General features: G+C 43.8%; 2 protein-coding genes across 3 annotated transcripts in view; one reads left to right on the top strand and one right to left on the bottom strand.

Annotated features, from left to right (window-relative positions):
• Nucleotides 1-7419: 7419 nt before the first annotated feature.
• GPR27 (G protein-coupled receptor 27) lies at nucleotides 7420-11191 on the top strand. Its single transcript, XM_067755209.1, has one exon. It carries the CDS (start codon nucleotides 7771-7773, stop codon nucleotides 8914-8916), a length of 1146 nt encoding a protein of 381 aa, XP_067611310.1. The 5' UTR covers nucleotides 7420-7770; the 3' UTR covers nucleotides 8917-11191.
• A 9807-nt stretch (nucleotides 11192-20998) lies between these two features.
• The window catches only part of PROK2 (prokineticin 2), a 180060-nt gene continuing 173268 nt past the window's right edge, over nucleotides 20999-27790 (bottom strand). The window contains exons 3-4 of one of the 2 annotated variants that reach the window (XM_067755877.1): nucleotides 22765-22827; nucleotides 20999-21269 (exon numbers count right to left, since the gene is read on the bottom strand). In XM_067755877.1, the coding sequence (XP_067611978.1) occupies nucleotides 21165-21269; nucleotides 22765-22827 (168 nt within the window). In that variant the 3' untranslated portion in view covers nucleotides 20999-21164. The remainder of the gene's footprint in view (nucleotides 21270-22764; nucleotides 22828-27790) is intronic. The other variant, XM_067755878.1, reaches the window with a different exon arrangement.

The following is a 27790-nucleotide window of genomic DNA, read 5'->3' on the forward strand; positions in this document are numbered from 1 at the left end:
TTGCAGATACTCTCCCTAACAGTGGTAAGAATTCTGGCCAGTGAAAGATTCTATACTTCATCTAAATCAAAACCCAGTGCAAAGCTTGGGGCGGGCGGAGGAAGAATTTATGTGTGTGGATGCGAATGTGTATAGAGGGTGGGTATTTTAAAGAGTTAAACATTCATTTTTCATTACAAGAAAGTTATTGGATAACTGGTAAAACAGAAAATCAAGGAAGAGTAGGTACATCCCTAAAGGTGTGTCTGATGGGCCTCAGTACCATAACTTAGACCATTAGATAAGGATGTACTCCAAAAATCTGTATCTTAAAAATTATAGTCTCTATAATTCTCTAAATAGAAAATAACAACAATCAATGCACGATTTGATTTTTGAGTAAATAAGAGAGGAGGGGGAGGAGAGGATTATAGAAGTAGTAGCTCTGATATCTACTAATTATATCATGATTCCACACACAGGAAGAGGACGTTTAAGCAACAGGTTTGATCCTATCATCTTTGGCACTCACAGTAGCACCCTTGTCCTGATAGTTGCATTCCACCTTTCGAAAGCAAAATTTAGGATCACAACATGATTTAACCCTAGAGGGAGTTGAAGCGGCTATTAAACATCATATAATAGAAAAGAGAGGGGACACATCAAAGGCTTTTTTCTCACTTGCAGCCATGGCTATAACTCTTTGAAAAAAATATACTACCAAAATATCAAAAATGAGATTTTAAGTGGTGACAAGTGTATATTTTTGTTTCTTCTAAATGTTAGAAGTGTTCATTTTCAAACAATTAAAATACCGCCTATAGCATAATGGTTTTTCTCAATTCTGTACCAAGTAATACAACCTTCAGTTTAGTATTTATTTATAAGATGTTGATAGGTTTTTTTTCCCCTCAATTATGTATTAGTCAACGCAGCCCTGTACGTGTACTTATTAAGAATTCAGGCTTTCAGGCCAGGTAGACCAGACTTTAACCTTGCTTTACCACTATAGACTATGTAATTAACTGCTGTAATTAACATAAGACTCAAGGTTCCTCATCTGTAAAATGGGGGTACAGGGTTTTGTAGAAGTAAACTAGACCGTGTATGCAAAACACCTTGGCGCACTAATGGATCTAAAAAAAAAAAAACATCTTTCCCAATGGGTAGACACTGTACTGTAAAGCTAGTGACTGAATAAGAGTTTCTTAATCCCTCCTCCCAAGTTCATTTCGGCATCAAGGCATGTAAATACGGAAGCAAACCAAAGACACAACCCTTGTACACATAACCTTATGGCAAGACATACTGATTTCTGTGACCAACCCCAGGGAAGGGCCCGAGAGTTCACACCTTAAAGGCTTACATTCACTCAGGAAGCAATGAGGAGTCCATGTCACATTCTAGGCCGGCAGCACTCTTTTGATAAGGATACTTCCTAAGGTTACAGAGGTGACCTGACTTTAATATGAAATATGGGGTTTTTTTCACAATTATGTTACTTGCTTAGGACATCCAGAGTTGTGCAACTATCACTACCTAATTTTAGAACAACTTCATCACCCCCAAAACAAATGCTCCAATACTCATTTGCAGTCACTCTTCAATCCCCTCTACCTCAAGTCCCTGGCAACTACCAATGTGCTTTCTGTCTCCACAGATGTGCCAACTCTGGCCATTTTATAGAAATGCAAGTGTACAATACATGGTCTTTTGCATTTGACTTCTTTCACTTAGCATGTTTTCAAGGTTCGTCCATGTTGCAGCATATGTCAGTACTTCATTCCCTTTTATGAGTGTGTAATATTCTACTACGTGGAGAATTCACATTTTGTTTATCCACTCATCCACTGACAATTGGATTACTCCCCCCTTGGCTAGTATGAGAAATGCTGCTATAAACACCTGTGTCTAAATTTTATGTGGACATGTTTTTATTTCTCTTGGGTATATACCTAGGAGTGGTATACACTGCTGGGTCATAGGTAACTCTATGTTTAACTTATGACAAATTTCCTAACTATTTTCCAAAACAGCTGCATCGTTTTATATTTATACACCAGCATTGTATGAGGTTCTAATTTCTCCACATCATTGTCAACACTTGCTATTTTTTTGATAACAGCCATCCCACTAGGTGTGAAGTGGTATCTCACTATGGCTTTGATTTGCATCTTTTTAATGATTAACGATGGTAAGCATCTTCCCATGTATTTATTGGCCATTTGTATATCTTTTTGAAGAAATGCCTATTCAAATCCTTTGCCCAATTTTAAACTGGACTGTTTGGCTTTTTACTGTTGATTCATAGGCATTCTTTATATATTCTAGACACAATTCCCTCATCAGACATATAACTTGAAAATACCTTCTCGCATTCTGTAGGTTGTCTTTTCACTTTCTTGAAGGTGTTCTTTGAAGTGCAAACTTTAAAAAATTAATAAAATCCAATTTATCTATCTTTTCCATTTTTTGCTCATCCTTTTGGTGTCATATCTAAGAAACTATTGCCTAATCTAAAGTTATGAAAATTCACTCCTATGTTTTCTTCTAAGTTTTACAGTTTTAGCCCTTACATTTATGTCTAGGATACATTTTGAGTTAATTTTTGTACATTGTATTTGTGAGGTAAGGGTCCAACTTCATTTTTTTGCACATGGAGAAAACTGTTAAAAGAGTTTTCACTAAAATGAATGAATGACATAAAATGAATGAATGACATATTCAGTCATTCATTCAACAAACATATGCAGCAAGGACAATATTTTGAGATATGACCTGATCATTTTTCTTCCTGTTTTTCCCTTTCCTTCCCCACACTGAAGCAGATAGCAGGGTCCAGGCTTCCTCGCCAAGGAGAGGTTTACGGAAGGTAGCTTCCTGACTTTTGTTCTCCCAAACACCTAAATTCTGGGACCACCGATTCCCAGGAGAACTGACCAATTACACTATCCAGAAGAACAGAAAGCACAGTATTCCCCAATGCTGGAGCAGACAGGGAGTCCCCAGAGACGAAGGCAGAAGGGAGGAGCGAGAGGGTACTGAGAGAGGGGATCTGCACTGGGTTTCCCAGACATACAGCTGAGAGACACCTAATACGATATATATTCTCAGCCCCTATTCTCACACCCCAAGTCTGGCATGAGACAGCTAAGAATCACCAAACCACAATGGCTTATAAGGACAGAAAAAACATGGCTACAACTGACCAAACATTACTGACCTCCCATACACACACACACACTACCCTGAATGACTGTGTGCCGGGCCATCTGGGCACTAGCCTGGAATTACGGCACATCCCAAAGAAGCAAAGGTCCATGATGAAACCCCAGAAGCACCAAGTTTACATGTTTTTCTTCACCATCAATGCAAAATGGCAACTCAGTCAGAAATTAAGTTTCTACGAAGCAGTTATATTTCTGGCACTCTTGATTTTATAGATTGACATTCACACCTGCCACACAAATATTGAGACATATACACATATATGTGTGTGTGTGTGTGTGTGTGTCCGTGTGTGTGTCTGTGTGTGTGTATGGCATCCTCCTAGGCTAGGTTGAGAATATAAAAGTCAATCAAGCCATGGTTAGCCAAGGCATTTATAGTCTAGTAAGAGCAAAAAATGTATTTACCATTTATTACACACCACCTGGGCGCACACCTTGCGTTACACTCTTTTTTTGTAAATGGATCGAATTTAATGGAATCTTCCTCGCAAAAGGCCTTTGAGGCTCAGAATTTCAGAGGAGGTAAAGGACTTGGCTAAGGATACATGTTAGTAATTGATGGGACTCGGATATGAACTGAGATATATTTAACTTCAAGTCCATTTGCAGTCCTGAAGTTACGACTCCCTCCCATGGAGAGGCCAATCTAAGTAATATCCTTTGATAACTCAGCATCCATTGGACATAAATTTTGTTTTCTAAGAGTTGGGATGAGACTAAGTCAAACCAACCCCCTCTAACTTGATGCTCAACATGCCCATTGGCAGATGACTAGCCAGAAGCCTGAGGCTGGACAGGAGACATCAGCCAAACTGTCTCCCGTGATGATGGGGACCATGGCCTTGATTGAATCTGTCAAGGTCTGTCAACCAGTCTTCCAAACAGCAGACTTCCATTACCATTTACATCACCTACATGTGCAGCAAAGAAGTAACAGAACTAATTTGGGGTGGAAACCCCAACTTTTCTATCTATGTGCAAAAGGAAGCAATTTTTCTTAGAGGGAAGAATCCCACCGAGCTGTTATGCTTTGAGATGCTAGCACTCAAATTGGTGCCTAAGAAACTATTTTAAATTCTTCAGTGAAGCTCCCTAGAAAAAATAAAGGGAAAATAAGTTGATTCTGGCAATGAAATGTTAATAGTTTTTCCTTAAGTATTAATCTTCTGAACAAATGGTGACAATGAAAGAAACAGGCATATAACTGCTGTGAGAGCCGTGATTTATATATTTTCTATTGCTGCTTCTGCTATTTGATCCTGAGAAGATGACTAAACCAAATCCCAAAGAGAAGCGTACTGAGTCATGGAGAGAAGTAGAAACCTTAGAGAAACCTAAATCATAAGGAACTAATGTCTCTCCTTATGGGTCTTTTTATGCAGAATAAATCTCTCCCCATTCGGGACTGTATAACCATTTACCTTTCATTTTCTCATATACAAAGTGAACCTCAGAGGTGAGGACCCTCTGAAATCATTTGGTCCAATTTCTCCTTTTGTAAACGGGAATATTTGAGATTCCAAGAGGTTAAGCGAAATGTCAAGTGATCATTAGAACAAATAATATGAAGATTTCATCTAACTGGTAACGGTACTGACCTAGGAGTGAGAAGACCTAGATTCTACTGCCCACTCAGCCATGTATGAGTTCACAGAATGAAAGCACTGGATGAGATGCTTTCGAAAATCTCTCCCCTCTTTGAAGCGGCTTTAATTCTGTGAACATCAGTAGTGTTTGGTTCTTTGTTTTTACAAAGGTAGCACCTTTTTTTGCAGTTATGGTGAAGGCGTAATACGTATGGTGGTTGTGAGCGTGGGCTCTAGAGTCAGACTTTCTGCCTTGCAATCCCAGCTCTCACACTTACTTTTGGTGAAAGCCTGAACAAATTAACCTCTCTGCCTCATCTGCAAAATGGAAATTATAACAGTACCCACCCCATAAGGCCCTTAGAATGATGAAACGAGATAACACATGTCAAGTATTCAGCACACCGCCTGGCACATAGCAAGTGCTCAGCGAACACAGGCTGCCCTTAACAGTGTCATAAAGGAACCAGAGTTGGTATCTCTGTGTGAGTTAAAAGAAGGCATCCCTTCCTCTGGGCAGAAGCAGCCCAAGTGCTAAGGTCCACATCAAGGCTGGAACTCACTGTCTGTGGCTATGTGCCTGGCTCTAAAATATCAAAGTAAGAAATCACTCCCCAATATCCTTTGCTGATAGTGGTACCCAATGAATACGTGTCTGTTATCATGTAGGCCTTCTAGAAAACTCTTCAGAGGAGGCCCACTTAGATGGCAAGGACGCTTTTGCTCTTCTTTTCTTTTCCTTCTTTCTGCCTGGAATGCCGAGGGAATGGCTGGGGTGTCAGCAGCCTACTGATCACGAGGAAAGGGCTAAAAGATTTTCAGAGACTCAGACTTACAGCCAATAATTCCACGCCATTAACCTCCAGACTTCTTGTTTTATGAAGAAAAGAAACTCATGTACATTTTTGAGCTACCATTATCAAAATGCAATTCCTGACCAAAACACTCTCCAAAATCTAGTTCTCTTTTCTGTCAACAAATATCTGTAGACTTGCCTGGTCAGCCACTTGTCCCTGGCCACTTAGGGGTCCTAAGGCCCTCATTGGCCATCACTTAGATTTTTACAAAATGTCCAAATACCCTCAAGGTCCTTGCTAGTCCAAGTGTGGTCTGTAGACCAGAAGCATTAGTGTCACCTAAGAAATTACTAGAAAGGCATCATCTCCAGCCCCATCCAGACCTACTGAATCAGGATCCCCAGTGATTTCTGGGCACGTTAAAGGCTAAGGCTCTGGACTAGCCTTCCAGACTCTGCTCTGTCATTCCTCTTAAACACTACTGTCAAAATAATCTTCCTGACGCACATCAGTCGTTTTCTAATCACAGCACTTTCCTCAAAAACCTCCAAGGGCTCCTGACTGCCTATAGACTAAAGTTTAGACTCCTCAGTCTGACAAGGCTTTCTGTGATCTTGTGTCATCCTAAAAATGCCCATCACAGTGCCTGCCATGCCAATAAATAATATTCTGCATAAAACAAAGCAAAACATGAGTGTACCTGAGAAAGAACATATTTTTAAATTCTGGCTTCTCCATCCTAGGCATGGGGATACAGGGTTAGGAAAAACCAGACACAGTCGCTTGCCTTCCTGGAGCTTAGAGATCAGCTGAACCGACAGGATCTTCAAAAGCAATAAAAATACATAATACCAAATATTCAGTGCTAAGAAGGAAATGAATGGGCAATGGTACAGAGTAAGCTAGACTGGTCAGAAGAGTGGCCCAGAGGATGGGGAGCCCGTTGAGGGGCTGGTCCAGGCAGAGGGAACGGCCTACGCAAAGCCTGGAGAGAATCTGGTGCAGCTGAGGATCAGAACAGGGGCTGCCCTTTCGGGCTTCCCAGAAGACTGACACCCTGGGAGGAAGGTGGCATGGGATTCACCTTCCAAATCAAGGGAAAATGCTTAATTTCTTTTCCCTGACGTATGCCTTCACTGGGACCACGAATGGGGCAGAGAGCAGGGTATGCTTCAGGGTCGCTGGTGAGTCCAGCCGTGGAAATCAGACCGAGTGAAATTTGAATCTCAGCTCTACCACTTACCGGCTCTCAACTCCCTTGACCTCCAAGCCTCTGCTTCCTCAGATATAAAGCGGGTTTAAGCATAGAACCAACTTTGTATTTCTGTGACCGCTGAGGGCGTAAAGCTCCCCAGAACACTGCCGCCCACATCAGTGCTGACCTGAATACTAGAGGTTACAAGGCTGTGATCACGACGATGACTGTGAATTACTATGAGCTTGCGGGCAGAGGGCTCATCCCAGATCCTCCGGTCCCACACCCCGCCCCCACGCCCCGAGGCCTCCCGACTCTGCCATCCCAGGCAACCTCCCCCCCGCGCACGGCCACCTCAGTGACCCCAGGGCGGGCGCCGGGCACCGCCGCCGGACCCCCGTTACCTGGGGCCAAACGCGACCTGCCGCCACCTCGCGTCCTGGGCCCTGCCTCCCTCCCGGCCGCCTCCCGGCCCCGCAGCTGCTGCGGCGGCGCCCCCAGCCCAGCCCGGCCCGGGCGGCGCGGGAAGCCTCGGCGGGGTTGGCGGCGGCGGCCACGCGGCGCGCTCCGGCGGAGGGGAGGGGGCTCGGCGGCGGCGGCAGCGGCGGCGGCGGCGGCGGCTGGCCCGGCGGGGGGCAGAGCCCAGAGGCGCAGCGGCGGCGGCGGCGGCGGAGGAAGAGGAGGAGGAGGAGGATGCAGGGGCTGCGGGCGGTGGCGCGGCCCGGTCCGCAGTGAAGCCCGCGGCGCCCGAGGCGCAGGGAGTGGCCGTCGCCTCCTGCGCGCACCATTCCTGAGATGGCGGCGACGCGGCGGCAGCTCGGGGAGCCGAGGAGGGGTTACCCGGGCGCGGGCTGAGCCCCGCCGGCCCGGGAGCTCGCCGGAGACCCGCGCGCTTGGTTGAGTTCCGGCCGGCAGGCCTGCGGAGCGGCGAGGCCGGGGTCGGCCCCGGAGCGGAGCGCGGCGCCCGGCCCGGGGAGGCCGCGATGGCGAACGCGAGCGAGCCGGGCGGCGGCGGCGGCGGCGGCGGCGGCGGCGAGGCGGCCGCCCTGGGCCTCAAGCTGGCCACGCTCAGCCTGCTGCTGTGCGTTAGCCTCGCGGGCAACGTGCTGTTCGCGCTGCTGATCGTGCGGGAGCGCAGCCTGCACCGCGCCCCGTACTACCTGCTGCTCGACCTGTGCCTGGCCGACGGGCTGCGCGCGCTCGCCTGCCTCCCGGCCGTCATGCTAGCGGCGCGGCGGGCAGCGGCCGCCGCGGGGGCGCCGCCGGGTGCGCTGGGCTGCAAGCTGCTCGCCTTCCTGGCCGCGCTCTTCTGCTTCCACGCCGCCTTCCTGCTGCTCGGCGTGGGCGTCACCCGCTACCTGGCCATAGCGCACCACCGCTTCTACGCCGAGCGCCTGGCCGGCTGGCCGTGCGCCGCCATGCTGGTGTGCGCCGCCTGGGCGCTGGCGCTGGCCGCGGCCTTCCCGCCCGTGCTGGACGGCGGCGGCGGCGGCGACGAGGAGGACGCGCCGTGCGCCCTGGAGCAGCGGCCCGACGGCGCCCCCGGCGCGCTGGGCTTCCTGCTGCTGCTGGCCGTGGTGGTGGGCGCCACGCACCTCGTCTACCTCCGCCTGCTCTTCTTCATCCACGATCGCCGCAAGATGCGGCCCGCGCGCCTCGTGCCCGCCGTCAGCCACGACTGGACCTTCCACGGCCCCGGTGCCACCGGCCAGGCGGCCGCCAACTGGACGGCGGGCTTCGGCCGCGGGCCCACGCCGCCCGCGCTCGTGGGCATCCGGCCGGCCGGGCCCGGCCGTGGCGCGCGCCGCCTCCTCGTGCTCGAGGAGTTCAAGACAGAGAAGAGGCTGTGCAAGATGTTCTATGCCATCACGCTGCTCTTCCTGTTCCTCTGGGGGCCCTACGTCGTGGCCAGTTACATGCGGATCTTGGTGCGGCCCGGCGCTGTCCCCCAGGCCTACCTGACGGCCTCCGTGTGGCTGACCTTCGCGCAGGCCGGCATCAACCCCGTCGTGTGCTTCCTCTTCAACAGAGAGCTCAGGGACTGCTTCCGAGCCCAGTTCCCCTGTTGCCAGAGCCCCCAGGCCACCCAGGCCACCCTCCCCTGCGACTTGAAAGGCATCGGTTTATAAGTGGCTCTCCCTTCACCTGCACCGCAACCCGGCTTCTCCCTTTGGCTTGGACAGTGACGTCTTTTCTCCCCCTTCTGCCCCCTTTTTAATTTTCTGAGCTGCCTTCAAAACGGCTCTCGAAGTGCATCATCACTAGGATTGTACAGACTCCTTTTGGGGGGAGGGTTTCGAAGTCCCAGCCCCACCCCAGCTCCTTGCGATTGTTCTCCTAAATATATTTTCATCCTGACAGCAGGCCCTGGAGTCTTTGTACTGGCACTGATGTCTTTTATTCCATGAGTTACTCTTTTTTTTTTTTTTCAATAAAGGCTAAACTAATTTTTTTCATGCAACCTTTCCTAAAGACCATGGCCAGTTTTCTACAGAAGCTATTTTTGACAACCTCAAGTGGCATTACATTTTGCATTGAGGTAGAGGAACCCAGGGGGACTTCACAAGTTTGATTTCTTGAGGGTCTTCTGTTGGCAGCAGGAGAAAGAGGGAAAGTTGTCTCAAGTTCCCTCTGAATTGCCATCGGTGGGGTCAGTTGGACTGCTGTGGTTCTTTGAAGGCGTTGAGAATTTTGTTCAGTATTGATATTGAAGTTAAAGAGCAGAAATGGGAACGAGTAGCAAGGCAGTCATTTTTAATCAGTAACAACACAAGATTTGTTTCCTACCTTGCTTTATACTACTAGGAAATGCCCGTCAGCGACAACTGCTCTTTGTATCATACCAATCTTGAGTGGAAACATTTCTGTAAAACTGTACCTTTCAAAAGAGTAAAAAGTGTTTTGGTTAGTAATGGTGTGGAGAAAATACAGTATTGCATGTTTTTGTATGTACTGATTGTGGTTCACGGATTGGGAGGGCTCAGAGACAAGCAGAGTGCTAAATCAAAACTGTTTAGGTATTTTTTGCCAATAAAAATTAAAATAATTTTAGGGGAACAGTTTGTGCTTTGAAGAGCCCAGTTTTATTCTGTCTTATGAAACTAATTGCCACTTTGAAAATTGTTATTCTCTTGTTCATGGTATAAATGGATGGAATATAATGATACTCTTCTATGAGACAAAGCATTTCCTTAAAATGTTTGCTAGGTTAAGCTGTGCTGTTCTCCTGATGGTTATTTTAAATTAATAATGAGAACTATAATTTTAAGTACTATTTCTTTGTTAGACACGTTGTAACCTTAAGTTGAAAGACTAAATTCTGCAAGTACTGTATTTTTTCGCTTATAATGCTACATTTTTATTAACGTATCTTCCGTTTTGAGGATTTATATCTGTATTTCTCTTTGCATTATATAAATATACCAGTATTTTCATTCTGGAGTGGGTTTTTGTTCCTGTTGTTGTTTGAGACTGTGACAGGTGGTAATATGCGTCTAAGTAAGGTACTCATGTTTTTATTATCCTTTTAGTGCATGCTGTTTCGCTGACCATAATTTCTAAGACATTTGGAGGCTTGTTAACTTAAAATGCAAGATAAAAAATCTGCAGATCTTCTCTTCAAGGGAAGAAGCAGTATATATATATACTGCTTCAAAACTTTTTTATGAACATAGAAAACATGAATGTAAGCAAAGTAACCACTTTGATAAAATAATAATTAACGTGGGTACAGTAAATATATTGAAATTTGAGTTGCGCATAATATAAACTATTAAATATTCAGTCCAAGATGGATAAGTCATAATAAGAGGGTGTGGCCAATTTATTGCAGGAGAATGGTCAGCATTATTTTATTTTGTCCGTAAATGTCAATCAGTCTATGCAGACAGTCTCCTATTTGGAAAGTATGAGTAACTATCAGCCTGTTTCTCCCCAGATCATACGACCGGGTAGACATTAATTATCCAAGGGCCACTCATCAGAAATCTTAGCTTATCTAAAGACAAGCCAAGGAAGTAAATCTCTCCTCATCCAACATCCCCCCACCAGCCACAAGTGATCCAGGTTCAAAAAACAGAAGTCACTAAGCCTATGTGATGGTCAGAATTTGTAGCACCTGCCATGGCATAGGAACTAGGCTGTCAGGGCTAACTCCTATATTTTGTTTTGCTTTGTTCTGACTGGATGGGAGATTTCTAATGAGAATTCAAGTGACAAGTAATGAGAAATGACGGCCAACTGTAAAGGAAAAAGAAGAACCAAGAGATGCAGAGGAACTAGCTGTCCAAAGGAATACTGTGCAGGAGCAAAACTCCCCTTGCACCTCAACAGCTACTTTCATCACTGAATTTATTAGCCTGTACTTTGATTGTTAATTATATTAATAAAGAATCATCAAGAGAAGGTTACTTGTATTTCAGAATACTCTACTTCTTGTACCAGGACAGGAACAATGTATTTGGGGAAAACTTCCATTAAAATAGCTCATTTTCTGTCATTGACAAGTTAATTTAGCATAACTCCTCCGCCACTCCTCCCCAGGTGAAATTAATGGGTTATGTCTATACTTGAAGCAAAAGAAAATAGATTGCTTGTCTATAAATCTGTGCATGTCCTGGCATGGAATTATTGGGTCAAAAATGAGCATCTTTAGGTCTTTTGACACCATATGTCAAATCGCTTTGCAGAAAGACTTATATCTACTTTTAGATTTCCACCTGACCATGTTCATTTTTTACAAATTGAAATATCTCAAAGTGGGGAGGCGAATCACAAGTCAATAACCATGATGATGAAGAATAACCTCCATACGCACCATTCAGCCTTGCCAGACCTTGTCAGTCCTGCCATATTGGTTTCTACCTTTCCTTTTTTCTTTCCTTTTCCTTTCTTCCCTTTTTCCTCTTCTTTCTTCCCTTCCTCCCTCTCTTATTCCTTCTCTCCCTCCTTTCCTCCTCTATTTTCTTCCTTCCCTCTCTCTTTCTTCCTTTCTTTCTCCCTCTTTTTGAAAGAAAGAAAATACAACACAATCATTTCTGCCAAGGCTTTGGGCTCGCCATCAGCCATCTACAGTTTCAAACGCCCTGCCCCTAAGAGGTACCAGGGTCCCAGGTCCTGGGGCTGAGTCAGGATGGATCATTGGGTTGGCAAGATTGGTTCTACCCTTCACTGTCTTTCCATGACCCATACAAGTGCAAAATTCTGGTTTGCCACAGAAGGCCTTTTATGGTCCGGCCCCTCCACCACCCTGGCCTCATCTTCCCCTTATATTTCCACCTCTCCCTCCTCTGGTTACCTTTGTATAAGCTCTCCCTGGAAAGCCCGTCCCCCTCCTCTGCCTGGGGACTCCCTCACCACCTCCTCTAGAGCAGAGGCAACATTCACAATATGTAATAACTGGGATGACACGGGCATAACTAACCTGTACAGCTGTACCCCTGGGTCTTAGCCGAATATCAGGTTTGTGCTGGACTCAGATCCAAGACTTCTGGAAGGCCTTCTTGGCCCAGTCACCCCTCTGCTGGGCTCGCACGGTGCACACCTGGGCTCCTGGCTCCCGTGCTGGTCTCACATCCTCCCACTCCCTACTCAGGCTCTGTGCTCCAGCCACTGCAAGTCACTGGCAGTGCCCTGAACAGACCATACTGGGTCACACCAACATGCCTTTTCTGCGTTGTTTCTTGCGTCCAAAGTCCTTACTTCCTCTTTTCCCAACTCAACCGCTGTTAAGCTTTCAAACATACAGGCTGAACTCTTAGACATAAAGGGTGAACTAACCTCTACAGAGAAGGGGAGATTGTCCCCATGCAGGTCCTGAAAAATTTCCAAGTCTCCAAACACAGTCATTAGATCTGAGTGCCACGGTGGGCTGAGTAGCAGGCTTACTGGCATTTCAAGTTGTCCGTGAACTGAGATGGCTGAGGTTGTAAAATGCAGTGGACTCAAAACACTGTTCTCCATTCACCTGGTAGACGGGCCACTCTGTGTGACCCTCCAAGACCACTGGACTTCAAGACCGCCTCTGTGAGGGACAAAGGAGGTAATGGGAAACTGTCTCCACCCATCCATATTCTAGACCCATATCATTATCCTTTGCATTGTTTATTAGCTGTTTCTCGAGTAAACAAAATTAAAAGCAAACTTGATCTGAGTCCACGGGGTTCTTTAGGCTTTTTCTCCAACTTGGACAAGACTTTTGGGATCTACCTCAGCCTAAGAACAGAGCCCTCTTCCCCTCCCTTTTCCTTCCTTTTGGGATATTTTTGATGAGGCTGTAATGCTTGGAGCCACAGCAGCCATCTTGCAACCATGAGAAGAGATACTGTCAACATGGTGAAAATAGCAGACCAGAAAGATAAAAAGAGCAGACATCTGTTTTAACATTGTTGATCTACTTACCCAAACATGCAACCTCATATCTCTAGATTTTAGATTTCTGGTCTTGAAATAAAAACTGCTATTGCTTCAGGCACTGATATTCAGAAAGCCTGTTATTTGAAGCAACAATTAACTGCAACAATAGTTAAAACAATTCCATCCTCTCCACTCCCTTGACAGATATGCCTGATATGCTGGAACTGTAGTCACAAATTTTTTTAAATTAGGCTTATTTAATTCAATTCACATTTCCAGTTATCAGATCATTCAGCCGTCTGTTAACTGTCAGATTAACCTGGCTCTGGAAAAAAATAATAAAATAGATTTGACTTGATTTCTTAGATTGAAATAAATCGAGAAGATTTTTAAAAATAACTATTACAAGGCTGGTTCTATTTAATTGCACTTTATAAAAACTGTTACCATGATCAGTGTATTTTTAAGCTTTTAGTATGACAAATTTAGTTATAGATATCTGGAAAACCACCTGAATGAATCCATCTAATCCACAGGTATTTTTTTTTTAATAAGTTTAATTTTATTGTTTTACAAGAATGACTGAAGCAGCCAGGATTCTTTTTGTTTTTCTTTTCTTTTTTTTTTTTTTAACATCTTTATTGGAGTATAATTGCTTTACAGTGGTGTGTTAGTTTCTGCTTTATAACAAAGTGAATCAGTTATACATATACATATGTTCCCATATCTCTTCCCTCTTGCGTCTCCCTCCCTCCCACCCTCCCTATCCCACCCCTCTAGGTGGTCACAAAGGTATTTAAGTGAATAAGAAGCCAGTTTCTGTGTTGGGAAGTGCAGGGGAACACAGAGGATAAGAAAGGTCCAGTTCTCTTGCTGATGAGTTAGCAAGGTAATTGGAGAAACCTGGCCAATGTGCCCCAAACCATAAATCAAGGCAGAACATGAGATACGCCAGAAGAGGGATCGAGAAAAAGAGCTCGGGATAATGAGGAGAACAGACCTCACAGCTGATTGGCCAGAAAGGGCCCTTAGGCAGACTCTCTCTGGTTGCCCTACTGAGGAAAGCAGGAAAAACCAGAAGACGGAACAAAAAATTGTCCAGTTTCCACCTTCCCCATCTTTCTGATTCCCACATTCTCCTCACTCTGGGGTCCATTTTCAAAATAAGTGTTTCTAAGGGAAATAAAACCACATAATTCTCTCTTCAAAGTTTTCTGTTCCAACTCTATGCGAAAGCTCAAGTGCCAGTAAGGGATGTGGTCGTTTGAATGGAGAAAGTTTGTTACCTAAAATCTTTTTGCAGGGAGAGCCAGCAAGTCAGATTAGAAATGTCAGAACCGAACAGAAATCAAACAGGTAGCTCTCCAGGAGACCACTCTCCTCTCTTTCCAAAGGAAGGAGGAGTAGTAGGCTCACCCTAGAGAAAAAGGTATTTCGAGCTTTTGCTCAAGGGAAAAGGAGAAGAAAAGTCTTAGTAAGTATTCGATTCACCCTATATACTGGTTGCAGGCATTTAAGATAAATAAACAGCTTGAAATTTATATCTGAAAGCCTGAAGACTCAAAGTCACTTCAAATTACACAGAGAAAACATGCACAAATGTTTTAAGCTGCAACGTCAAGGCATAAATGCAACTGTCTTATTTCTCAGTAACATTAAGGAGACAAGTAAATTAAAGCTATTTTACCACTTAGCTTCTAGGAGGAATAATTTAGTCATTTACAAATTAAGTTTTAAGTGGCCAGCCTATTCTGGGTAGAGAAGATGTAAACTGGTAGGAAAGTGTATATTTAAAAACATCACTCGAGATATTTTTATTACCTGAGTTATGCCAGTCTGCGTAGCTTTCTGGGATGAAAATCTTGCTTTCTGCCAGGATGTGATATCTGAGAAGCACACACTGTTTTTCGGTTAGAACCTGTGTTGGAACCTGGAGGGCGCAATAAATGGTTTCACTTTCTTGAAGATACGTAGATGTGCTGTAAGTTTGAAAGGCTTTGAAAAATTATTAAAGTTGCAACGCTGACTTAATACATGCCTTATTAAAATATTCTCTAGAGATCATAAAATTTAAAATGCATGAGGGGATGAAACTTGCCCTCGCCTTTTTCATTTAACATATTTATTCCCCCCCCACCCCGTTATATTTTCCCCCATAGTCCCTGAGTCCTGACCAATTTGCATTGCAATGTGCTTAGCAGAAGAAAAAGAGAACATGTTAAAAAAAAAAAAAAAGGAAGAACAGATAGGAAAGAACCCCTGTCACAGGTATTCATTCTGGAGAGTGACATACTAAAGAGTTTAACCGTATGGTGTGTAATTCTTTTAACCCACAGTCACGATCCAGTTCATTTGCATATCTATCTTGAGGAATTATGGGATACCAAAGCTATTTCTAGAATTTGATTTGCATAATTGTTCTAATCCTTTATGAGTAGGGTGACATGTGGTCTGACAGAAGATTTTTTTTTAATTTGTAAGTTACTTTATAAGTTTTATAAAGATATTAGAATTCAACACCTTTAGATATATATTTAATACCTGCTTCTATTAAAAGGAACACAATTATACAAAGGCGTGATTAGTCTTCTGCTAACGGCATGTTACTTTACTTTTTGCTAGCTGGAAAAACAGCTTCGTTCACTGAAAGTCTGTCTTTTGAAGTTTATTCTTTTTTTTCTAGTACCTCTTGGTGAGATTAAAATTCATTTAAACGTCATAGAAAATGTGCGGTTGTAATGAGCCTCAGTGACTCTGTCTCCCAAATTTCTTAATCCGTGGGTAGATGACATATTTGAGTTTGAAACAGTAGCATCAAGAAATACATTTAGGGGCTTCCCTGGTAGTGCAGTGGTTGGGAATCCGCCTGCCAAGGCAGGGGACACAGGTTTGATCCCTGGTCCGGGAAGATCCCGCATGCCGCGGAGCAATTAAGCCCGTGCGCCACAGCTACTGAGCCTGCGCTCTAGAGCCCGCGAGCCACAGTTACTGAGCCCTCATGCCACACCTACTGAGCCCGTGCGGCACAACTACTGAAGCCCACGTGCCTGGAGCCCGTGCTCCGCAACAAGAGAAGCCACTGCACCGCGCACCGCAACGAAGAGTAGCCGCCGATCTCCACAACTAGAGAAAGCCCACGCGCAGCAACAAAGACCCAACGCAGCCAAAATAAATTAAAAAAAAATACATTTACACATTTTCCTAGTGTATGGAACAGGAATGCTCTTGTGACCAAAGAATGTGAATTTAACCATTTCTGATTTGAAGATTCTTCTTCCATTTGGCTATCAGTTTCTCATTATGATATTTTTTCAGGATTGCAATAAACATGAAAACTCCATTCTGGATGTTTAAGCACTGACCACACTCCAGCCTCACACTCTCCTCTCCGTTCTTCCCCACCCCAGCAGGTAGGAATTCTCACCCAGCCCTGCCTCCTGACCATAATAAAAGCTAAAACGAACCGAACTGCCTCGCTGTTGCCACTTTGGGCTGACGTGCACCTGCTCTGTTCTCACCAGAAAATCCCACGACGTGAGTCATCAATGTTGTCACGTCTTTCCAGTGTGTGTGGCAGCATCTGTCCCAATATCCAAACCAATTTGGGGGGTTGGGGGTTGAGTCCACCTTCTGCAGGGCAACCACTCACTGTGCAAGAACACCAGAACAAACTTTTTAAGATCACAGAAAGAGGTATTAACCAAATGATGCACTTCTGAAAAAATGATGCCGTTCATATTGATTAGGGGAGAAGCGGAAGTGTTTGAACAGAGCCCTCGAATCGGAGTGGCTGAACTGCTTCTCTGGGCTGCTGGGTGACTGCTTCAGGAAGTCGTTCAGTGACCCACTGGTGGGTTAGCCCTACCTTCACTCTCTGGGTCCAAAGGAGCCAGATTCACTGCTGCATCTCCCTGCTGGAGAGGAAGGGGAGTGCAATTTACTTTTAAGGCAGTGAGGCATATCACTTCTGCCCACGCTCCATTGCTAAGTCACATCTGACTAAGGGTTGCTGGTAAATGCAGTCTCTAGATGTCCAGATGAGTGACCCGGTACCCAGGTAAAACCTCTTGGGGGAGGGGCAAGGGGAGGGAGAGAAAGAAGGGAGAAAGGAGGGAGGAGGGGGGAGGGAGGAAAGAGAGAAAAGAGAGGGACGGGGGAGGGGCGGGGGGAGAGAGAGAATTTGAGAATGGATGGATGAATTGTGGAAGACAATTGGAGTCTACCAGCCATAATTTCCACTCTGGGATTTTCCCCCTCCCTAACCGAATCCAGGAGAATTAACAGGGAATATTTAACATCAGTTGTCCAACGGACTAACGATAGCAGACAACATTTAACTCCCCGAACCCAATCACAATACATAGTTAGCAATATTACTGTGAAAATTTCTTACTTTGAGCAGCAAATATTTTCTTTTAAAATTTTATACAAGAGTAAATATTCATTCATATATGCACATCCTGGGTCTGAAAATATTTTGCTCCTCCATTTTGAACTCCAACTTGAGATTTCAAAAATATATCTTAAGAGGAAATGTTTAGGAGGACAGGCTGATCAGTGAAAGGGCCTTGGCAACATCTAAGCAGAGAGCCATCGTAAAAGAAGGATTGATGTTACTACCAACACACAAGGCTGTGCCTGTCCATCTCACAGTGGACCCTATGGAGAAGGGATGAAACTGATTTGATTCGAGACAAGACAGGAGAGGTGAAGGTTTGAGGGTGGGGCGGGAGGTGGGTAGAGGTGAAACAAGACTGGCATGGAGATAATTATTGATAAAAAGCTGCATGATGGAGATAGAGGCTTCCTCATACAATTTGGTTTAGATTTGTTGATGTTTAAAAATTTCCATAAGAAGTTACTGTTTTGCTTGTTTGCTTTGAAGAATGAACCACACACACTCATGCCAGCCTCAGTACTGTCTCTAGGGAACAGGCCTGTTCCCAGTCATGTGAGAAAACACCACTTGTGAAAACCATTAAAATGGTGCCTGACTTTATAATCTTGTGAAAAATGAAGTGAGAAAAGAGTCGGGTGAGATTTCTGATAACAGAACCAATGCTGAGTAAAGTCTGTTTATGTGTTTCACCTATCACTGGTCTGGTTTGGTAAAACAAAAGACACAGGGATATGCTGGGAAGGATGAAGGTTTTCAGATAGATAACCGGGTTTGTAAGGGCACAGTTTTGGCACACACTTTTCTACAGTTAAAAAAAATGCTGCTCTTAAAAAAAGGCTCAAGTCAGACATGACAGTTTTTATCAAAATCAATGTTTGCCAAGAAATCCAAAGGTCCATTTGAGTTTGGTCAGTAGCTGCTGGCATAAGGTCTATTTCTACCTTAGACAGGATGGAATCCATTCACAATATTTATATCAGACTAGATAGCTGACTTAAGTTTTCTTGCATAAATTCTCACTTTACCTTACTTTTAGAAATTCTGGCCTACGAAGTTCCAGCTTCAGTGAGAGACTGTCCCAGGGACTGGAAGAAACAGCACCACCATCTTTATAGCCCAAGACTTTGTGTGCTTTGCACAGAATTATTTTAAAGGCTCTCCATGAAGCATGATCACAAGGTTTTTGAAACAATGGTTTGATAGGTGCTAACTTTGGTAACAAGTTAAAAAATAATAACCAGATAGAAGGGTACACTCCTCAGTAAAAATAATAACGATGGAGAGAGGTAACAAATGACAAAGTTCTGTGTTTCTTTGGATCGTAGTGAGTCAGTAGGTACAGTTCTAAGTTTTCTACACAAGCTTCACATTGGTTCTCTTGGCTGTGTACATGCAGTCTAAGTTTTTAGGTAGCGATTTAAAATATTAAGTTGATATATATAAAAGCAAAATTTTATAAAAGTTATAAGTCTTTTAACCTGGGGGGAAACGGACGATGGACCCAATCAAATTTTCACCACTTATGAAAAAGGACATGTTGAACGTTATAGAAAAAGAGCATTGAGCAAAATTACCCATAATTCCACTTGAAGTCTATCTTTCTTATCCAACAAACTGACTAAGGAATGTTTCTTGAACCCAAACTAAACTGAACCAAAATTAATCCTTCTAGGACCAAGTATGGTACTTAGTACAGCAAAATCCCATACACTTATGGGACACGTTACTCCAGAGGTAAAGTTACACATAATGTGCATTTGTAAGTCCTGGATGAATAAATAATTACAAAATGGACAATTTTTTTTTGCAACTGTTAGTGGGTTAGCACAGCCACTTTAGTCAGTTAAACACATTCCAGAAGTTGTTTATTTGCAACGTTGAATCCATTTACAACACTTGGTGGGTTTTTCAAGGCCAGGCTACACTGGCATCGCTGTACAGCCAGCACCTAGCACCCTGCCTAACCACCCATGATCGACACCCTGTTACTATTTGCTGAATCAAGACAGTGAAGTCCTGTGAGTCCATTCCTGATCACAGTCAGTTTTGCATGTCATAATTTTCCTTCATGCTCCAAAACCTCACTGATTTAACACATTATTTTTATACTACCTTAAAACTCATGCAAACAGAACCTTCCAGTACATAAAATGAAAACTTACACACTGTTAGTGCTATATTACCGACTTCGGAGTCTTTACCCATTTTAGAACGTGGGCTATATAGAAATCCGCTTGTAATACGAACTGACAGCTGTGACAAAAATAAGCATATGATATTAAAAATAAATCAAATGATATATAGTACCATCATTATTCTGATACAGAATTTTTACACAGCAATATTGATACAGGTACAAATGACGGGATGTCAGGCAATCCATTACAACAGACCTTTGGGTTACAAATAAAGTTTAAATGACAACTTAATACCGATTTAAAAATGATAACTAGTGTTATACCAGATTAAAATCAATACTTCCTCTTCAAGTGACATTTTCTAGAACATCTCTAACTAGGAGACTTTCGTTAAAAAAAAAAAAAAGCAACTTTATAAAAAGGAAAAGAAATAAATGTAATATTATACTGGAAAAGTCTTTTAAAAAAATCCCAAATCTAGGAATCTGGACTAAATTAATTTGACTTCCATTCTTTTTGTCCTCATACTAGTCAAACTGCAGACCTGAAACCCACTTGCATAAGCAGGTTCAGTTAAAGTTCAGAAGCACCCCTGCCTCCACTCCATATAAGAGAAGTTTGGGGGGTCTAGTTCAACTACACATTCTTTTCACTGTTTAAGTATCAGGCAAAAAGCTTGATTCTCATCAGTGATTCTGCCAGGAAGCTCAAGGATGTGGATCCCCACTTTAAAATGCTAGAGGCTCAGAGGGAAATGCCAAACAATAAAATGAGAGTCTTAAAACTCACTGAGGAGTGAGGGAAAGAGACCAAGGTGTGTGTGTGTGTGTGTGTGTGTGTGTGCGCGCGCGCGTATGCGTGCATGTGTGCACACACAGTGGGGCAGGGGGTGTTTTAAGAAAAAGAAAGTTTCTGTACCAAAATATCAAATTCCTATTCTCCACACTTCTGTGAAAATGGACAAGTTATTGGCATTAAAAAAAAGCCAAACCAAAACACAAACAGGGAAATGAATGAAAACTGGCTCCATAATGCCTTGCACTTTACATTTCTATTCAAAACATAAATCCGCTTTCGATTAAAAAAAAAAAGAAAAGTAACACATCACTTAAAAATCAAAGAGAAGGGCTTCCCTGGTGGCGCAATGGTTGAGAGTCCGCCTGCCGATGCAGGGGACACGGGTTCGTGCCCCGGTCCGGGAGGATCCCACATGCCGCGGAGCAGCTGGGCCCGTGAGCCATGGCCGCTGAGCCTGTGCGTCCGGAGCCTGTGCTCCACAACGGGAGAGGCCGCAACAGTGAGAGGCCCGCGTACCGCAAAAAAAAAAAAAAAAAAAAAAAAAATCAAAGAGGAAAACGTTACTTGGAAAGTTGAGGAAGCAATAGCATTTCTTTCTGGCATATTAATTGTTTGGCACAATCACAGGTAAACAGACTTTACGGACATCGTGTGGCTGTTCACATTTAAAGTTTCTCCTCTAAAGTGGTTACTTTCGGGCTAAACAAGTATATCGGTTAAACGAAGTCCGTGAACAGGCTAAGCCGGGCAGGCATGGACACGTGTGATGCATTCTCCGTCCAAAAAATGGAACCTAAAATAAAAAAGAAAACTGAGTCAGAGCAGGAAATGTTAAAAAAACAAAAACTTTGTTGAGAAATCTCGTTGAATAATAATAGCTAGTGTTTACTGAGTATTAACTATTCATCAAACAACAGGCTCAGCATTTTTTTTTATGTATTATCCTTTTCCATCCTTACGACCACTCTGTGAAGATGGCAAATACTTTAATTTACCCATTTTACAGACAAGAGACTGAGGCACAGAGAGATTAGGAGCTTGCCCAAGGTCACATATCCAGAACTTGAAGCTTGGCTGGCAGGGGGAGCTGAGGGACCAAGCTTTTAACCAGCAAGCTACACTGCCTTCTACTTGTTCTCATTTTAATTCTTTTTAGAGCGTCCTGTGACTGCAGCTCCTTGAGAAGAACATAACATTATGGGCACAACCACATGTATACAGTGAGCAAATAAAAATTCACTGATAATGAGAAATATATAAATTCATACATTTGTGCAAATATGTGAGGGAGTTCCCTGGTGGTCTAGTGGTTAGGATTTGGTGCTTTCACTGCTGTGGCCTGGGTTCAATCCCCGCTCAGGGAACTGAGATTCCGCAAGCCGCACAGCGCGGCCCCCCCCCAAAAAAAAAATCTATAAACCCCCCCCCCCAGAAACCATTCCTCCCCCCCACCACCAAAAAAAAAAGATGTGAGACGAAGTCAAAATTCTGGGTGGGGCAAGGGGATAATAAGAGTAAAATTAGGGAAGGAGGCAAGCTCGATTTGCAGAAATACAATAAAGCAAACCTGGGCTTAGGGAGAACCAGCAGTGAAAGGTCAGCTTCATTCCAAGAGCTGTTCAATTGCTATTTCTAAGAGCCCTGCTCATCATGTCTTGGGTGAAGCCGGGTTGAGGAGGGTCAACCAGCAACTGGGGTGGTGGTTCTCTGTGCCACGGCAAGTGGAGGACCCTCAAAACACGTATGCTTTCTAGAGGCAAAGAGCAAAAACCATTCTTCCCCCTGTAGGGGTGGTGCTCTCTTGAGAACCTGCGTGCTTTGCAAGTGATAGGGAGAAAGTTTAACCCCAGGCCTGGAGGCAATGGATATTCAATGAAATGGGATGACAAATTACCCGATCCAGGGTAATACGAGAGAGGCCAGCTCTTACACACTCACGCCTCCGGGATCCTTCTACAGTTTCCGCAAGGCACGGAAATGCATCCTTCCCGCCTCCCAACTCTTCGGTATCATTCTAGCGTATTTCCTATTCTTTCCACCAAAAGAGGCCGCCCCACACCAGTAATCTGTCCTTAGGAGAAAACTGAGATGCATCTTCCAGATGCCCTCTGAATCATTTCTTTATACATCAAACAGAAGGCTGTCTGCAGACAGTGGCAGAACCATTCTAACCTTATTGTTAGGGTGCACTGATTGGATGGACCCAATTCTATGGGTGTCCAACAACGGTCAAGGCTGATTACTCTGGGCGTTATCTTTGGGTGCTCCCATGCTCGTGTTCTTCTTACCTCCTTTTTCCTTTTTCTTCTCTTCCTCTTTCTTCTTTCCTGCCTTCCATTTCCAAAATGGTTCTGGAAGGGCCAGGGAGATGGTTGAGATCATAAATACACAGGGAAGAAAGGGAAGCAGTAGGACGGCAGGGGAGGTATGAGGTGGACAGGCAGAGCCATTCCAGTTCCGCTGTCTTTTTGCAAGAGCATTATTTTCAAGGCTCTAACGACAGCGTCTACTCGGGGGCACCTTGGCCATCGGCTCCATGCAGACGCGTGCTAGAATGGTTCTGTCACTGTGTGTGTCGAAAGGCCCACGGATAGCTGGCTCATGTGTTGCCCCCGAGACTATGTCAGAGGAGGTGGAGGCAGCAGGAATGGCCTGGACAATTACAAGTGGATGGTATGAGATGCCATAACTCATGACCTTTATGATCCTTTCGTGACCCTGAGATCTGAGAGATTCCTTTCACCGAGCCCCAAACGACTACACGAACCAATGGTTCTCAATTTGGGGTGATTCTGCCCCCAGCCCCCCAGGGGACATCTGGTAATGTCCAGAGACATTTTTGTGTGTCACAAATGAGGGGAGGGGGCAGCACTACCGGCCCCCAGTGGCTACAGGCCAAGGATGTTGCTAAACATCCCATAACTCAGGGGACAGTATCCGCAGCAAAGAATTATCTGGTATAAAAAAATGCCAAAAAAATGTCAACGGTGCTGAGGTTGAGAAAAATGAACACAGACAGCGATATCCAAGGAGCCTGGAACGAGTGAGCTCTAATTGTAATAAGGGTGTCAAACTGTATCCGTGGAGAACGCCAAGCATGTGTCTTTTATTCATTCATTCAACAGGCATTTACTGAGTGTCACCAACATATCAGACCCTACTTTAGGTGCTGCAGATACAGTGACGAACCAAACAGGAAAGGCCTCTGCCCTTCATGGAACTTAAATTTTAATGACAGATACCCAGTAAGATAGTTTCAGGTACTCAGAAGAAGTGTCCTCTTGGTTTCAGTGTGGTGCTCTGTGCATCTCGACACCATGGTCACTCTTTGGCTTGTCACGTAGGTCGTCCTCAGCAAAAGTAGCAGAAAAAAGAAATTAACGCTGGCGGCCTGCCACGGGCCGGGCCACATCAGGGCATCATGTATGAATGTCACACCAAAGCGGGAGCCAGATTTCTGCCTCGCTTTGACACAAGCCAAGTGGCCTCCTCTTGAGGTGAATTAACGCACCTGACTGAGGTCAGCCAGCTAGAAAAGGAACGTGTCACAGTCAAACCCAGCTCCATCTTCTTCCAGATACCACCAGGCCCAGACTCCAGGCTCTGGGAAGAAAGGGACTCTTGTCTCTGAGGACACAGCACTCTGCTTGGTACACAGGCATTTAACAAATATTTTCTCGAGTGTGTCCTAACTCCTGTGCCCACCACAAGCTGTGACCTCCCTGAAGGTAAAGGGGTGACCTTCTCAGGTCCTGGAGCTCCCCCTTCACCCCGAGACCCCCTGCCTGGCACTGATCAATGCCACCAAACTCGGAAGCCAAAGGCTCTCGCTTACGTAGGGTCCCTCCAGGGTCTAGGAGGGGCCCTGGCAACGTGCTCACTAGGTCGTGTGCTTTTGTGAAACCTTCAAAAATATCTTTGTGTTATTCTTTTTCTTACTGAGAGCACCAAGATTGTGGAAGCGTCAACCTAGATCTGCTCCAACTGAACTTAACATAATGATTAGATTGTCCTGCAGGTCCCTTTATACCTGAATGCCCTTTTCTTATTTTTATGCTTTTTCAAGATCCAGTCTGTGTTTCTCCCTCCTTCCTCTGAGCCCTTCTTCACTGGACCAGCCTGTAGCAGTTTCCTCCTCCATCTATGAGCTCTTAACCACACAGACCACGACTTCCGACACGATACACCCCACAGATAACTTGCCCGTTTCTTGACTGGTCCATTCACAGCTACTTCTACATTCACTGTATGACAAACCTAATAGGTGTCTGACAGTCACACATGCATGAGAAAGTGTTCATGGAAGATGCATCTTCAGATGTACAAAGAGAGCCAAGGAGCTCGTCACTCAGTACCAACTTGATGGTTTACTTTACAATCAACTATACACTCAAGCCAATGTTTCTATTAGTCTAGGTTTCCAACCAGCAAATTCTAGAAGTTACCGAGGCAGAACCTTCAGCACTCTTGAGAAGGCATGATTCCCAATACATTCGCAGCACTTTTAAAGAGAAAGCAGTCCTGATACGAAACAGAAGTATTATTCGTGCTGTCTCTCGAAACAGAGTCAATTGTGTAAAAGAAGGAAACATAATGGGACACGTGCAGAAAAGCCTAGTCACGTGACATAAAGAGTACTGGCCCTATTATAATTTTAATCTTAATAAAATCAGGCTTGCTACAACTTTTTCAATAGAAGTACACAGCTTAAAAAAATTCAAATGGTATAACAGTGCATAAAATAAAAATGACAAGTCCCACAGCTTCTGGTTTTAATAGCTATGCAGAGTGCCACCGTATCTTAACTTGGTAAAGTTCTAAATTGTTTCTTCTAATTTTTTTGGAGTAGGTATATACTCACATAACCCTAAATCATGCAGTACGTTATCTGCTCCCATCCTGTGAGTAGAGGGTTAACCTGGGGCCTGGGTTGATGGAGGCCGACCTGACATGGACCTGGGCCTCCCACTGCAGTGTGTCCCCAGAGAAAGTAAAGAAAAGCAGGGGATGGTGGGTCAGCCTCACTGGTTGGGTGAAACTGCACTTGAGTTGGGGGAGCCTTGAGCCTCTGGAACTAGGGGGATCATAAAAGATTTGCAAGAGATGAGTGGTAGTTTCTATGAGTCAAGAGGACACCCCCGACACACACACACCCTGGCAATCACGTATGGCAGCCACAGCACCTGTGTGGACGAGCGGGCAAAAGAAGCTGTGCGCTCAGGGAGCTGATGAGTTCCCAAGGAGGCGAAGATGCTGTACTTCCTACGTTGTGTCCTGTAAGGCTAAGTAAATGAAGTATTAGACAGGTGTGCTCAACCGGAGTGATTCCAGCCGCCGCCAACACCCCCGTCCTCCCTGCCCAGGGAACACGTGGCAATGTCTGGAAGCACTTTTGGTGGGCACAACTGGGACGGGGTGCTACTGTCATCTAGGGGGGTAGAGGCCAGAGCTGCTGCTAATAAACATCCTACAATGCACAGGGCGGCTCCTACAACAAAGAGTCATCCAGTCTAAAATGTCAAAAGAGCCCAGGTTGAGAAACCCCGTATTAACCTAAAGCATATTCATGTCCTGTGAGTCTCTCTGCCAATCTGAACCTGTAATCACGGGCATGAAGCTGTCCTGAGAGAGCAAATGCAGACAGTGGCTCTTGACATCTGTGACAGCAAATGAGCATACTTTGTTTCTTCCACCCATCTTTCGCTAAAGTTTGCACTTATATTAGTTATATTTTAGTCAGTATTAAAAAAAAATTTATACTCTATTCGGAAATTATAATGTTTCACCATAAGTTGGTTCTGAAATAGAAATAGCTAATAACTTTTTAATTCTTCCTTTTTTTTTTTTTTAACATGAACAAGACCCAGGTTTTAATCAGAAATTTTTTGCTTCAGGAAAAGAAAATGTATTAGTCAAGGTTTAAAGTGCAGCTCAAAAATAAAAATAGAAAATCAAAACGAGGGCTAAAAATGTTAACATAAAAAATGGAATGAAATTTAAAAACAAGATTAATTGTTTGAAGGAAACATAGTTGTTAAACTTTTTTGATAAAATAATAAGCAATAAGAATAAAAGTACTAGTCACATAATTCTAAACTTCCAAAGCCAATGGGTAATCAGAATGGGATGGACATGGCTAATCTTTATAAACTCTAGAAGTGTGGGTATTAATAGAAACGAATGTTTCTTAAACAGCAAAGTATTCCCAGTAGACATACGATTTAGTAATGCATTCTTAATTGTTAAAAATCAATACATGTTAAAACTATTATTTGCCTAAAAATGTGTTTAGAAAACAGGCATCCTATTCTTTTTAAGTAGACATATTTTATTCTATTTTTGAATTATCAAATGTGAAGTTAAAAACTTTACAGTTACAAAACCGTAGCCTAGCAGTGACTGTAGACTCTACAAGTTAATTGATACATCTGAGAAACAAAACAGTAAAATGAACTCAGGGGCCACCAGTTTCTACTTAAAGGTCTCAGTTTCATTCATCAAATACTGTTCACTTTATCAAAATAAACAAACATCTGTGGCTAATGTCAAGACCAAACCAGAATGGAAAGTTTAAAATTTGAGTAGGTGTAGTCCTCACCTATTCACAGCCCGTGTTTTTAAAGTACCAATACCTGGGACCACAGTCAGAGTTAATCCACTTTATTTTTTAACCAAAGAAAAAGAAAACAGGGAGGTAAAAGTAATAAACACATCGCATTAAAAAGAATTTTCTATCTACGTTTTTACCATCTACTAATGAGCTCTAAAACTTCAGAGTGGAGTTTCACCAGGATATGTTTATTAAAAAATGTTTGTTCTTGAGTTGTTTTGAATAGAATATAATTGAAAGATACTCTGGAAGAACTAGATTTTCACCGGGATAAATTTCGCCCAAGACAAGTAACAACTCTGGGACTAGAACTCGGTCATTGAAATGACCTATGAAAATGTGTTTTCAAGACAGAAAAATAACCAATATGAAAAGCTGTAACATCGAGGTCTAGAAACACATTTCAAGTGGGCATCTGAGAAGGGGGTAAGTTCAGATCTGACATTAAAATCTTATTTTTTCAGTACTTCAGTTCTTTTATCACTTAATTCTATTAGGAAAACCCTACTCGGTTATTACAGACTTCGTTATTAGGTGTGATAAAAACACAGCACAGAGATGTCCCTGGGTTTACGGCAGGAGAACGACTTTGTTTCCTTTCAGAACTGACCTTGCACTAAACCTCAACTAGAAACTAGACGAACCCGGGGAGGCAGAATCTGGTTCTCTTGTCAAAATATCTCAGGTTTGGAAAACTCATCGGA

Source organism: Pseudorca crassidens, chromosome 10 (assembly GCF_039906515.1).
Source record: "Pseudorca crassidens isolate mPseCra1 chromosome 10, mPseCra1.hap1, whole genome shotgun sequence".
In the NCBI taxonomy this organism is placed as follows: Eukaryota; Metazoa; Chordata; class Mammalia; order Artiodactyla; family Delphinidae; genus Pseudorca; species Pseudorca crassidens.